Consider the following 14,882-nt stretch of genomic DNA (forward strand, 5'->3'; position numbering starts at 1 on the left):
TTTTTGTAACTATAGTGTTTGTATCTTTTTTAGCCCTGACGAAGCCCTGCAACACGTTGGCTCAATATAATAGTATAATTATTTACTATTTGAGTTGTTTTTTTTTACCACACCCGGACCATATTCCATTCATCTATACACACGGCCAATCAATAATCTTCCAGCACTTACATTTTCTTCTGCATCTTTCATTATGTTTATTTCTTGAACACTTTATGGTTTCTAATCTTTTTATCATTTATTTTGTATAATTCTAACCTTTATAATGTTATATTTCATCTTCTATTACTATAAATCAACAACTATCTAACTAATTTATAGTTATGTATAGTTCTAAGTTTTTTTATCTTCTTTTTCAAATAACCCTTTTAGAGGGTACGATAAATCAACTTTGGTATTGCTTCCTTTGAGCCCACAACTCCTTTGAAAGTGCTGTGCTCCTTCTCCTCGTGAGTACATTTCCTTCCACATGTTAATTTGATTCTTTCCCAAAAACCTGCATCTTGTATAGTTTTCTGTCAGTTATCTCTACGTTCATGGTAATGTTTTTCATGTCGTTTTCCACTTCTTAAAAACCGAGTGGGTTTGGTTCCGTCATCTTTTCAACTTTTAAATATAGTTCCTTATTGGGTCTTGGTTCCTCATCGGGGAGGTAACAACCCCCGAGATGTATCTTTAGGAGACTTGTTCCTCTAACCCAACAAATAATCAACATGGATGTTTGTTAGTTTATTATATTATTTATCATTATGTTTGTCTGAGTTACGGCTGTTATTTCGTTTTTCGTTTCTTCAGCCCTGATGAAGGCTTGAAATTCTGGTCAAAACATTGGTAAAAATAAATAAGTTTTTTATTAAATAAATCAAAAATTAGTATCCAATTCTGTCTTAACACTTAATTTTTCACTAGTCCAATGTTTCGGCCATCTTCAAGGACATCTTCAATACAAACTCTTGCTCACATTAATTTAAAATTTCTTTTGCAGGCTATTCTGCCCAGGTCATTTTCTTTATTATAAGTTCAAAACCTATTTATTTAAAATTTAAAATCATTAACATTTAATTTTCCTCTATAAGATTATCAACAATTAAATACACCACCATATAACCAATTAAACACACATATTTTTATTAAACACACACATTAACAATTAAATACACCATATATTGGGTTTGCTATATGGTGGTGTATTTAATTGTTGTGATAATCTTATGGAGGAAAATTAAATATTAATGATTTTAAATTTTAAATAAATAGGTTTTGAACTTATAATAAAGAAAATGACCTGGGCAGAATAGCCTGCAAAAGAAATTTTAAATTAATGTGAGGAAGAGTTTGTATTGAAGATGGCTAGAATGGCCGAAACGTTGGACTAGTGAAAAATAAAGTGTTGAGACAATTGGATACTAATTTTTGATTTATTTAATAAATAATTGCCTTGTCTCAAAAAATTTTGAAATAATATAAATATAAATAAGTTTTTGTTAATTTGTATATTTTTGCTGACCGCACTTCCCACCATCTTCTCATATTAATCAATGGTCTTAACTTTAAACGAATCATTTTTTTTTTTTAATGTTCAATGTTTGTACTTTTATGGATTCATATGGCAGTGATTCCTAAACTTGTTTCGCCAAGGCACCTTCATGGATTAAAAAAAAATTGTGGCATCCTTGTCAAGGTAAAAAAAAAAAAAAAAAAAAATGCTGTTACAATTAACCTTAGAGTGTAGACTATGTGGGAAAAGAAGAAAAAACTATTTTTATATAAATCAAATGTTATACATGTTAAGTCTCAACACTCTTTATTATATCAACAGTCCAACATTTCGGCCTTTCTCAGGGTCAATCTTAAATATAAATTAACACCTCACATCCCAATTATTTAAAAACGTTTTGCAGGCAATCCTGCCCAGGTCATTAATTGCAAGTTAAATTACCCTATATTGTTACAATTTTATTGATTTTAAAACTTTTATTAATTCGTATAAACAAAACCTTGATATTTGATAGTGTAAGCTGATATAAATTAAAAATTAATGAAATTGTGACAAAATAGTGTAATTTGACTTATAATTAATGACCTGGGCAGAATAGCTTGCAAAATGTTTTTAAATAATTGGATGTGAGGTGTAAATTTATATTTAAGATTGTCCCTGAGAACAGCCGAAACGTTGGACTGTTGATATAATAAAGAGTGTTAATACTTAACATGGATAACATTTGATTTACTTAAAAAATAAATGAGGTGTAGATAGTTGACCGTAGATTAATGATTGGAGAAGTTTGTCGGGGGGTGCGGTCAGCAAAGAACAACATAAATAAACAAAACCATATTTATTTATTTTATGCCAACGTTTCGACCTGAGTTTCAGGTCTTCATCAGGAGTTGTGGCGTAGAAGGTAGGCTTGCAACTGACACCTTGTCCAGGTATATAAATAAATAAATATGGTTTTGTTTATTTATGTTGTTCTTTGCTGACCGCACCCCCAGACAAACTTCTCCAATCATTAAAAAATAAATACCTGTCTCAAGGAATTGAAAAGATTATATATAAAAAAAAAACTATTTTAGTGTTCTGATTGGAGAAGATGGTCAGGGAGTGCGGTCAGCAAAGAAACAGTATAAATACACAAAAAATATTTATTTATGTCAATGTTTCGACCAGAGTTTCAGGTCTTCATCAATATTTTTTGTTTATTTATGTTGTTTCTTTGCTGACCGCAACCCCCCCCCCCCTCCGGACAATCTTCTCCAATCAGTAATCTATCTTCAACTATCTACACCTCATTATTTCAGTGTTCTTTTTAATTTATAAAGAATATGGTCGGGGTTGCGGTCAAAAAAGAACTAAATAGTTTTCAACTATTTAGTGTCGACGTTTCGTCCCACTTTGGAAAGCTTCATGGGGGTTGTTCAAGAAGATAGGTTAAACAGACATTGACAATGATGTTGATTGCCAATGTCTGTTTAAACTGTCTTGAATAGCCCTGATGAAGCCCTTACAAGTGGAGTGAAACATCAGACAATAAATAGATGAAAACTATGTTGTTATTTTTTTTTACCGCAACCCTGACCATATTCTTCATATTTTAAATTATACGGTCAACTATTTATACCTATATTTTTATTATTTTTCTAATTTTGAAAAAGTGACATATGCTTAGGGCATCAAAAGTGACATATCACTTTGGGAATCACTATCATAGGGAACCAAAGTACATACATTATTTACATTAAAATATTAAATATTAATAAGTATTGATAACTCTCCAGTTCTGAAACAAATGTTTCAAATTACAAATATAGAAAATAAAATTAAATAGAAATTATATATTCTAAAGCCATTAGTATCAAGAAGCGCTCTTGTGAACCATTCAGTAAATCAAAATAATAGTTTCTACACTATTTTCTACTAGATCACAGTTCCTAAGTAAGACTTGTTTCTAAATTACCAAATGGATAGTCATGAAGGTGTTAAGTCGATACGACAGTAAGTCGTGCATTATAGAATATTTTTACTGATAATTGAAAGATTAATAAATAGATAATAAATAAAAATAATGTTAGGATTTAATACTACCAACGATGAAGTCCATGCTAAGTGCTCTATGTGTGTCATTCTAAATATAAAGGTAAGGTATATCGCTTTTCCAAAATCTCGTTTAAATAAAAAAGACGTTGGCTGTACTAACTCACAAAATTAGAACTAAAATTTCACTAAATTTTTTTTTTACTCAACATTACAAAATTAAACCTATTTTTACTATTTTCATCAGTTTTAAAAAGATAAAAAGAAAAAATAATAATAGTGCTTTATGTGTGTCGTTTACAATATAAAGAAATAAAATAGATTAGCTATGCTAATAATTTTTTGGCAAAAGTTAAACCTATTAATAAAGATTGACATATTATTGAAGAAATAACGAAACTGTTTAAAAAAAAATATTGACTAATTTGATGTTCTTTTCTATTTATACTTTTTTATACTTATATCACGTTTTTATTTACACTTTGTATATTCTTATTTATTTATTATTTTTTATTGATAAGTTAAATATTCTTTTTTATTTTTATTTAATTTATTTATACGATAAATAAAATCTTGCTTCCAAAGATTTAAATTTTTAAGTGATTTCCAAATTCGACTTCCATAATATTATAATAAATTTTACAGCTATCAACTCCAAATAATAAAGGAGATTTATGTAAAAAATTAGGTTTTCCCTTTCCAAAATCTCGGTTTAGTAAAAAAATTCTCATTTGCTGTTCTTACTTATTCACAGAAATACAAGTAAAATTAAAATCTGTACCATTAACACCCATGATGGGTCGGGGGTTCAGTACTTAGTAAGGAAATACTGTTACTAGACTAACAGTTGTCCAAAGAGGTGATTTGGTCAGTATCACACTTGATCGCCAGATTTTTACCCAATTGAGGGTACTCAATTTTTATATTAAAAAATAAAATCTGAAAGAAGAGGGAGAAGAAAAACTCGTAGCAAACAATTAGACCGACAAATTGATCAGTTTAATTTTAATTTATTTTTCAAACTAAACCTTTTTCCAAAACTTAATTAGATTGAAAATTAATCATATTAAATTATTAGGTATATTTAAATGTACAAAACAAATGGAAAAAATTTCCTTTTGATGCAAATCGCCCTTGCCTTACTCTAATAAGTAGCTATCTATAACTTCTAGTTATTACTGAATATTTTTTATCAATACAGTAGCAACCAGAGTGTGTTGTCCCTTACAGAGATGTTGAGTCAATCGAAACTTAAAACATTTACCGTGGTTAACGACACATTAGGGGTATTCATGATCTTTAGTTTAACATGTTAAATGGAGAAATATTTCCTTATTTTACCATGTTAAAACAATATAACATATAACATGGTTGAGAGTCTGTTACTAGGTCTGTTAAATGGAAAATGACGTCACACAACAGACCAGCTGAGCTTGTCACCATTTTCTTTGTGGTTGTGTTAGGTTACTTGCACGTAGTTTGTGTTTGGATTGGGTTAGTATTGTTTTGGATGTTTTTAAAACTAATATAGCAATGGATGACAATAATAATAATAATGTAATAACAGTTGTCATTAGCTCATCTTGATTTATTTCCTCACAAGATAGATCAACAATTCTTCCAAATTCTGCTTTTCACTCAATTTAGGCATGTTGTAATAAATTATTTTAATAAAAACTTGAAAGTAATCAATAACCTGAAGTTTTGGAAGGAAAGGTTATAAAACAAGTTGCTCAGAAAAATCTCTTATGCATTTAACATGACTTTAAATAGAGCTGCTCACAATCCTATACTTATAACATCGAGCATGGTAAAACATTTTACATTTAACACAACATAATGAATACCCCTACTGTTGTCAAGCTGTGGTGGTTTGGGAGCATGTAATGTATTTACTTATGTATTCTTTTATTTTACACACTTTCGATAACATTTTTATTATTACTATTATTTAACTTACATTATTGTTTCAGATTATTTCATGTAGTCTAAATGCTTAATAAATTTGTGTGATATACAATAACTGTCCAGAGTCCTTATTTAGTAATTTAATTTAATAATTTAAAATCACAAAACTTTCGCATATCAGCTGATTACACACATAAGTACAGTGGCATATGCGAGAGACGACGATGTGTCGTTATGATTAAAAACAGGTTTTAAATATATTTTATAATACTTATTTAAATTAAAAGAAAAGAAAATATTAAAAAAAAAAAATGTTTCAAGTAGTTTTTTTCCACGGTCAAAGCATTATACAGAAAAAAAACGACCCAACACAGCCAGTGCACAATAATATAGAAACTCTCATCTGAGAGTTGATATTGAGCAGCGATCTCTACGGCTACAATCAAGTCATCAGGTGCTCAGAAGTTTAGGTGACCGTTTTCTTTTTAGAAAATTTACATTGAACTCAAATAATTTGAGAGATAGGTCAATATAAAATATCTGTAGTTCAGAGGTAAAAGACACGATGATACATTTCTCTAATCTGAGAGAACAGATGTTTTCTTCTGAATAGAAGTATACTCAGTATTTTTTCAAAAGCATTCAGTAAATCTCTTTACAATTGTTTTAGAAAATAATTATCTATACCTCTGTGTAAAGTAAAAACAGTTCTGTACCTCAGAGGTATAGGTCAGTGTACCATGTTTTTTAACCTTACAAGAGAGCAGTTTGAACATACTTTCCCTTTAGAATGAAATTGCGCTTATTATTGAATTAAGTTAAGATGGACTGACGAACCACAATTTTATTATTGTTTTCACATAGTTTTGGCCAATAAAAATCGAGTGAAGTGCGCATATCATACAACTTTCACTTACCACTCTATTACGACCTCAAATTTTTTGTAGATTGGTGGGCTTATATTGAAATTATCACAATTATTATGATATTCGGTAACACTACTTCTTTAGCAACATTTCGATACTATATCAATTAGAATTATATGCCCATAATCTATATTTGTATCAACAAATCCAAAACAGGAATGGTTTGGAAAGTACTGATAAATATGATAATTTTTTTTTTCCTTTAGTTATAAATCGAAAATTTACAGTGTACCCTTAAATGAACAAAAATATAAATATGAAAAAGACGGTTGAGGTTGCAGTCGAAAAAAAAAAAAGATAGTTAACAACTATTTTTGTTCCTTTTGACCGCAATCCTGACTGTCTTGATATTTGAAATTATACGGTCAATCATTTATATATATAATAATATAAATAATCCTTGCCCATTTTAATCCTATATTCTATTTCAGACATGGGTATTACAGAATGAATATATTTTTCTGAATAAGAAAAAAAGCTTTATCTTTAATATAGAATTTATGATGTACCAAAAATTATATAATTTCTTATCACTTGAGTTTTGAAACTTTTATAACCTAATCATAACCCCTATAAGGTTATGATAAGTAAAATTAATTTATTCATTAACAACCTGAAACCAATCCAATTCAGAATTGTATTATATTATTTAAATTTTTTTGTTAATCATAAATAATATATTTTAATGAAAGTGTTAAAGCCTAAAAGTTCAGTTTTTTTTTTTAATTTAATTTTTATTTACTTCCAATTGTTTTTTTTTTAATTTTTTTGTTAACTATAATTTAATTTATTTTTCTAACCATAAGTCAATTTGTATTTTGTAATTAAAAGCAAGTGATTAAGTATTATCAGTCCATCTTAACTTATACCTGCTTATAACTGATACACGAATCATTTATTGTTCTTTTTATAAATCATTTAACTCCCTTCATAATTGGTCTAGAAGACGTAACTTGCTTTAAGTACATGATATCGAGAATAAAGTCATCCACACCTCTGGGTAAAACAAAAACTGTTAAAAATAAAAACATGTAATAATACTCGAGTTACAAAGTCTGGTCCTTTACCCCTGACATGCAGATATATGCAAATATAAAATACTGTCTGGAAGTGCAGGTCTTAAAATTCTTTACACATGCAGCAATCAACTTTTGTACTACAAGGCTCTATCTAGCATTGAAGGAGCAATAGCAAATTTCAGCCTTCGCTAAAATAACTCTGTTTTGTTAAGAAATTTTAGTTCAAGCAATGCACTTTTTCTTTTTTTTTTTTTCTAATTTATCAACATAACTATTGCCTTAAAATTGTATAAATAAATATCACAAACGGTGTACTTTAAAAATTGATATGACTGAAACTATATGATGGAGTAAAGAAAAAATAATAAACATATAAAAAAAGAAAAAAAAAAAAAGAAGAAATTAATACATCAGCTACAAAAAATAAATGGAACACTAATTTTTCTATTTATTATTTTTTTTTTAATGGCAGTTTTTGTTTAATTACTTTAATAAGAGTTTTTTATTTTAATATTTAATTATATGTTAATGTAAAATCAATAAATGGCTACTATTACTTTATAATTTTTTTCTTTATTAAATTTTATAAAACATTAACAAAAACTAGTTGCTGAAAAAAAAAAATCAAGAATAGAGCCAGCCCAGGATGAAAGAGGTGTTAACAAAAAAGGGGATATTAAGGATACTATATTAGATAGAGGTTGTTTATTGCTTGTCTGCTTTGTAAGTGATACGGCTAGGTTTCAAGTGAATATAGATGGATATGCAAAGGAGTCCTTTTTTAGTAATATACACACTAACATTAACATTATAATATAATTACATATTAATTATAACATTATAATATATTAATATATTATAATATAAATATAATTAATATTTCCAGTCCCGTGACTTTGAGAGCCTTATTAATGTATTTACTAATGGATATAGCAACCATAGTTATAACATCTGATCTACTAAAATGACTCATTTCGACGTCCCATCGAACTATAAAAGATCAGTTTTAGTGATGCTCTTATGTTAACAATCTCTAAAAAAGCATTGCAAACAACCCTAATTTTTCTAATAACTCTAGCTTTAATCTCATATTTTATTTATAATCTTCAACTTTTATGAGACTGGTTAATTATTTTTAAATAAATAAAATTTTATCCATTTTAGTCTCAAAACATTTTTATTCTATTTATAAGTCCAACGTTTTGGCCAATTTGGCATAGGGACAATCTTAGTACAATTTTAGAACTAAATCATTTTTAAAAAAACAAAACTTCATGCAGGCTATTCTGCCCAGGTCAATCCAACAAATTACCCTAATTGACTAAATTATTTCATATGAAAATAAAAATAAAAATTATTAATCAGCCACCTTCTTTATTAAAAATTTATCACACCTAAATAATTTTTTAACAAAGAAGGTGGCTGATAAATGATTTTATTTTTATGTGAAAATTGACTAATTAGGGTAATTTATCGGATTGACCTGGGCAGAATAGCCTGCATGAAGATTTTTTTTAAAATGATTTAGTTCTAAAATTGTATAAAGATTGTACCTGAGGATGGCCGAATTGGCCGAAACGTCAGACTTATAAAGAGAATAAAAATGAATGAACATAGTTGAGGTTAAGAAGAAGGAAGGGGATATTAATTATGTATATTAATTAAGGGCAGAGTAGTAGCAGGAACCAGATGTTTCTATGCCCTGAAAACAGCTCTCCGATACAAAAGTCTTTTCCAGGAAAGCAAAGCTTCTGTTGTATAAAACAATAATTAGGCCAGTGGTAATGTACGGCAGTGAGACATGGACTCTAACCAAGGAAAATAGAAGAGCTCTACTGTTTTGGGAGAGAAGAGTCCTGAGAAAGATCTTTGGATCTGTTAAAGAGGAGCACAGGTGGAGAATCAGAAGCAATGACGAACTAAAGGAATTGATATCCTCTGTGCTATTAAGAAGAGCAGGCTAAGATGGTTGTGACATGTGGAAAGGACGGAGCCCTGCAGGCTACCTAAAAGGATGCTAAATGGTACACCAGGAGGAAAAAGGAAAAGGGGCAGACCCAGGTGCCGGTGGCTGGATGATTTGAGAGGAATGGGAGTTGAAAATTGAAGGAGCCTAACTGGAGACCGCGAGGCATGGGAAAGAATGGTGGCAGAGGCCCAGGTCCTACAAAGACTGTAGCGCCCAACAGTGAGTGAGAGAGTTGAGGTTAAGGAGAAGGAAGGTGATATTAATTATGTAAATTAGAATAGAGTGTTCCATTTTTTTCATAGCTGAATATACTTATAATGCACTCAATTTTATTTTATTAAGTGTATTCACTCGGAAAAAATGATAGTACTAATTAATTTAAAAAAAAAAACAAACAAAAAGAATTCAATCAAAACAAACTAACAAAACTAAAATTAACAACTTAAAATAAGCAAACCAAGCCTAAATAAAAAAAAATAATAATAATAAATAAAACAAACAAAATAAAAAATAAATACTCATTATTCCTAATTAGTTTTGCTTGAGTGTATAATCATGCCTAAAGACTACCTGTAGGGCAGGTTTCCTGAAGAGTTGCGCAGGCACGGGGAGTGAAGCAGTCGGTTGACTGTATTGTCCAGGATAGCAACCGTTGTATACGGCGAATTGACCACAGACACCCTTCCAATGAAAAAACAATTTTTTTTCTTTTCTTTTTTATTTTAAAGTTGGCGTTGACCAGGCTTACAATGGTTAATATAATCATATGATATTTGCCCACTGTCAACTGTCTATCAGTAAATAACAATTTGGAATGTAGCAAGAACTCATTCAACACAACATATAGTTAAAACTTTCTAATAAGACAAAACAAACAATATAAAAAGACAAGATTGAAAAAAGTAAAATAAAACAAAAACAAAATTATGCAACAATGTAGATTTCAGTTGAAGATTCATTCTGCCAACTAGATATCAGCAACTTAAGTTTCAGCCAGTTCAAAATAGATCAAGGAACGCAATGAATCATATAATAAATTATATTATTATTTTTTTCAAATAAACAAATATATTAATCACCTTTTAATTTTGAATTATTAAAATATTACTTTAATTCTTAATTATCTAAAGATTGTTAAAATGAGATGAAATCTAGCAGACGACGGATGGAGGAGTGGTCAAATTATGAACTTTTCTGTATTTATCAATCACATTATTTCTAATAACAATTAAAATAACCTAAATAATAATTATGACCTAATAAAATTTTTCGACCAATTTCTTGTCGTTAAAAATAATTTCATATAAATTACATGAAATAGTCAATCACTTGACAATCTCATTTAATTGTTCTCATTACCGAATCCCGTAAGTTGATAATCATCTACAAAATAACTCATGTACTTCCATGCATTGAACCCAACTATAGAGTTATCTCATAGTTTTTTTAAATTGCCATATTTAACAATATGTACAAATTTCATTAAAGTTGCACAAACTGACTGAGGAAAATAAAAAAACAAGGTAACTCATTTGGCATTCTACACAATATCGTACATCTCTATACACAAGTTATATCGTAGTCATAAAAATTACTTATTATTAGTATTATTAATTATTACTTTTTCTTATTTAGTTCTTATATTTGAATAGCAATTATAAATTGTACAATACCAAAAAAAGATATTACGTATTTCCATATATCACATATCCGGGAAAAAAAAGACAATAAGTAAAAAAATTTAGAATTTTTTTTATCACAGAAAATTATATAAAAAATTTTTTTTAACTGAAAAAAAATATGGTATCTTAAATTAATTAGGAATAAATTTTAGACCTTTTGAATAGTAAACTGCTATTGAATGTTATGCCGAGGAAAAAAAAAAGACCATAAGTAAAAAAAATTAAAATTTTTCTATATCACAACAATTATAAAATATTTTTTTTAACTTGAAAAAAACATGGAATCTTGAATTCATTAGGAATAAATTTTACACCATGATAAGTATCTTCGATATTAACTTGTTTCTTTCAGTTTTTAGATATTTTGAAAAGTAAACTGCTATTGAATGTTATGTCGAGGAATGTATGTTTCTCCTAAAGAGAGGCGAATTACTACGCTATTTCCTACCTACTTATAACAATACCATGATACAAAACTATATTATTTTGAAGTTTAAGCATCATCTATTTAAAAATATTCTACACGAAAGTTGATCCCTTTAGGCTTACAATATTTTATTTCAGTATATATAATACGCACTGTCCCTTCAGGAGGTAATATATCGTGAATTAAAAAATAAATCAACAAGAAAATCCTAACAATGACGGAATTCAAAACAGCTATTCTTAAAAAAGATATAAATACATATTTTTCAATATCTCGGCTGCTTTACAGTTGCTGAAGTATGATAAACTTTTTCATCACTCGGTGATCTAAATAACTCCATCCTGAATTTCAAAATATAATATTCCGATACATCTCACTTCTATAAACAGTAGGATTTGATTGCAAGAACATAAGTTCACGTAAAATATCAAGTTTATCTTACCCGAAAATTAATTAGAAGTTAAAAAATTTGGAGGGTGTTGCATAAATACTTATTCTTGTGTTTAAATACATAGATCAAATTGAGTATCTACCTGAGGTGTATGAGGAGAAGACGGGTGCGCACACGGTTGAGGATACTGAACGGCTAATATTGGAGCGCTGCAGGTTGTCATGTTTCCGTAGTAGCCTGTATTGGAATGGCCTCCGTTTGTATGACTACCATTTGCCTGAACGCTATAAAATATAACAATCATACATATATAAATAAAATAGAAATTTAATTTTTGAAAAAATACCTTCTAAACATGTTAATACTTAAGGCAGTTAAAATTTTATTTTTCTGAAAAAACAAACTTAGAGAATGATCTAAAGGGATTATTAAGAATTGGTAAGTATTAAATAGGATTAAAATATTTACAGTCCTTTGAAATCTTAAATTTGATAAAACAGTCATTTTATTTATGCACCCCATCAATATAATGTCTATGTTTAATTTAAAATATATTATTTACAAAAAATTACTGCTCCTCCCCTGATATATGCCTAATTATATTTTAAGTCAAGAAACAGGTATCAACTCTTTTTTTTACCGTAGCACTCTTGTTGAGCTAGAAAAAAATTATAGCACAATATTCTTAGAGCGGTTTAGTCTATAGAAAAGGAATACAAATTTTGAAAATCATTGTATAACTGCTACATTGGTTTTAATTTGTTTCCTTTTCCATTTTTTTATTTTATTTTTTTTTATTTTGAGAAAGTGGCATACCCTTATGTCCTATTTTGGGGGCCACTGCTCAATGAACCACTATACTTGAAATTTCCTCAATGCTTAGATTGTTCGAGTCAAACCCTGAGGGATTCCAGCTCGTATACGTCTAACAATATTTTAAATGTATTTTGTGATTAACATATAACTTCAACTATCTATATATTACTGATCTTCATTTCTGGTATTATTATGTCTATTATATAGAGTTGAGCAAAATTAGCTATAATTGAAACTAATAGCTAAAATCACCATGGATACGATGTTTATTTATCAATAGTTCATTCATGAATAAGGGTCGTATCCATGGTAATCTTAGCTATTAGTTTTAACAATAGCTAATTTTTGCCCATCTCTGTCTCTATAGAACAAGCTAAATTTAAAGATGTATACAATTAGAATGAATTGTTAAATCACTAGCAATGATATAAAATTTTAAACTATTTCTTAATAGTAAAGTTACCTATTATATGGTGTAGGAGTATAATACATATGAACTGCGGATGGAGCATATGGAATACATTCCGAAGCAGGGTACCCTCCTCCATAGCAATTTCCTAAAAATATTACAGATATTGATAATAAAATAAAGTTAATAATTACAAATTAAGCATAAATTTCTCATATTTCATATATAAATTATAAAAATAAACCTTTTAGTGCGCTATTATATAAATAACTCAATTTTAAAGTTAATTAAGAGTTTTCATAAAATGATTTCGCTTATTTGAATTTAAGCTATAGATCTATAGAAATAATTTATTACATAAAATAAAACTGGAATCTTTATATTAAAATATTTTACCCTAGTCAAATTACTACGACGTGCCCATGCAGCAATATTATAATAATTGAATAACAAAAAAAAATTGAAAAAAAAAAAAAAAAACTAAGTTCCAAAAGGTTTATTTATTAAAAAAAAAAATTTAAATATACATAAAAATAATTTTGGATTTAAAATGACACATGTTCACAAATTAATAATAAAGCAAATGGAAAAAAATAATAACAAGAAATTTTGGCTCAATCTCAAGGAACATTTTAGATTTGTACATGGTTATAAATTAGTGAAATTAATGTATCCATATTTAAGTATCGAATTTTTGTATTTAAATGTGTAAAAAAAAAACATTACTAAGGTACAACATTAACTCTGTTGACTGTAACTATATGTTAATTGTAAAACTGTTGATTGGAAATATTTTTATTTGTAGAACTTGATAATGGGCAGAGAAGCCCATAATGTTCAAATGTAAAAAGAATAAAGAAATGGATAAAGGGTGTAAATGGCTTCCTGAAAATAAATATAATAAGATACTAATTTATTTTAAATAAGAGGTTCTTTTAACAATTTTGATTAGTATGATTATGGAAAAAAAAAAACATAATTACTGAAAAAAATCATAAAACATACCTGGATGTTCGGGCGGAGGATGCTGCTGCGGTGGAGGCGGAGCAATGTATGGCTGAGGCGGTGCCAACGGAGGATATCGCTGCCCTCCGCCAGGAGCTGTGTAGTATACTGTACCACCTTGTGGCTGGGCCTATGTTTATTTAAAAATATCAGTTAGAATATTAAGCCTTATGAAGTTCATATATATTCAAGTAATATAATTCATATCTTATTCATTATAAAAAATTTAAATTCCTGGTCTATATTTTCTCAATTCCAATGATGATTAGTTTTAATAAGATTTTTTTCAAATTGTTAACCTACTTAGCCCAAAGCTATAGCAAGCGCAGAAGTATTTCATTAAAAAAGTTTGCAAGTTAGTTAATCATAGTATCGCTTTCAATTTTAAAACTTTAGATGTCCTGGCTTTATTAAAGTTTACTTTCAATATCAATTATCAATAAACTATTTACATTGTAAATCATAGCAAATAAATTAGAGCGATTGTACTACAATCGATTATTTTTGGATCGACCAGTGAACATTGAAGATAGAAGAGAGGAAACGGGGTACTCTTGATTTTGCTGGCTTGGGGAGAAGGCGTCCATTCGGCTAGAAGCGGGAAGGACTGGAAGCCATTGTTAGGAGTTGGATATACCATCATCGACAAGAAGATATCAACAATCATCAATGGAAAATGTGTAATTGGTTAGTTTTGTTTCTAACTGGAATTTATTGCATATGTAAAAAAAGCTATTATTAAGTTTAAATATTATTAGTAGTAAAGTGTCGTCTGTTTCTGATTCCCTAGAAACCCGC

General features: G+C 28.5%; 1 protein-coding gene across 13 annotated transcripts in view; it reads right to left on the reverse strand.

Annotated features, from left to right (window-relative positions):
- Positions 1–14,882, reverse strand: part of enc (encore) — a 130,659-nt gene that overhangs the window by 17,110 nt on the left and 98,667 nt on the right. For 11 of the 13 annotated variants that reach the window (XM_067052800.1, XM_067052796.1, XM_067052798.1 and 8 more), the window contains 4 exons: positions 14,085–14,214; positions 13,134–13,227; positions 11,997–12,138; positions 9,925–10,035 (listed from right to left, as the gene is read on the reverse strand). In XM_067052800.1, coding sequence (XP_066908901.1) covers positions 9,925–10,035; positions 11,997–12,138; positions 13,134–13,227; positions 14,085–14,214 — 477 coding nt within the window. The remainder of the gene's footprint in view (positions 1–9,924; positions 10,036–11,996; positions 12,139–13,133; positions 13,228–14,084; positions 14,215–14,882) is intronic. The other 2 variants (XM_067052803.1, XM_067052804.1) reach the window with 1 other exon arrangement.

Source organism: Halyomorpha halys, unplaced genomic scaffold, assembly GCF_000696795.3.
Source record: "Halyomorpha halys isolate HHAL.00 unplaced genomic scaffold, Hhal_1.1 Scaffold171.1, whole genome shotgun sequence".
Lineage (NCBI taxonomy): Eukaryota > Metazoa > Arthropoda > Insecta > Hemiptera > Pentatomidae > Halyomorpha > Halyomorpha halys.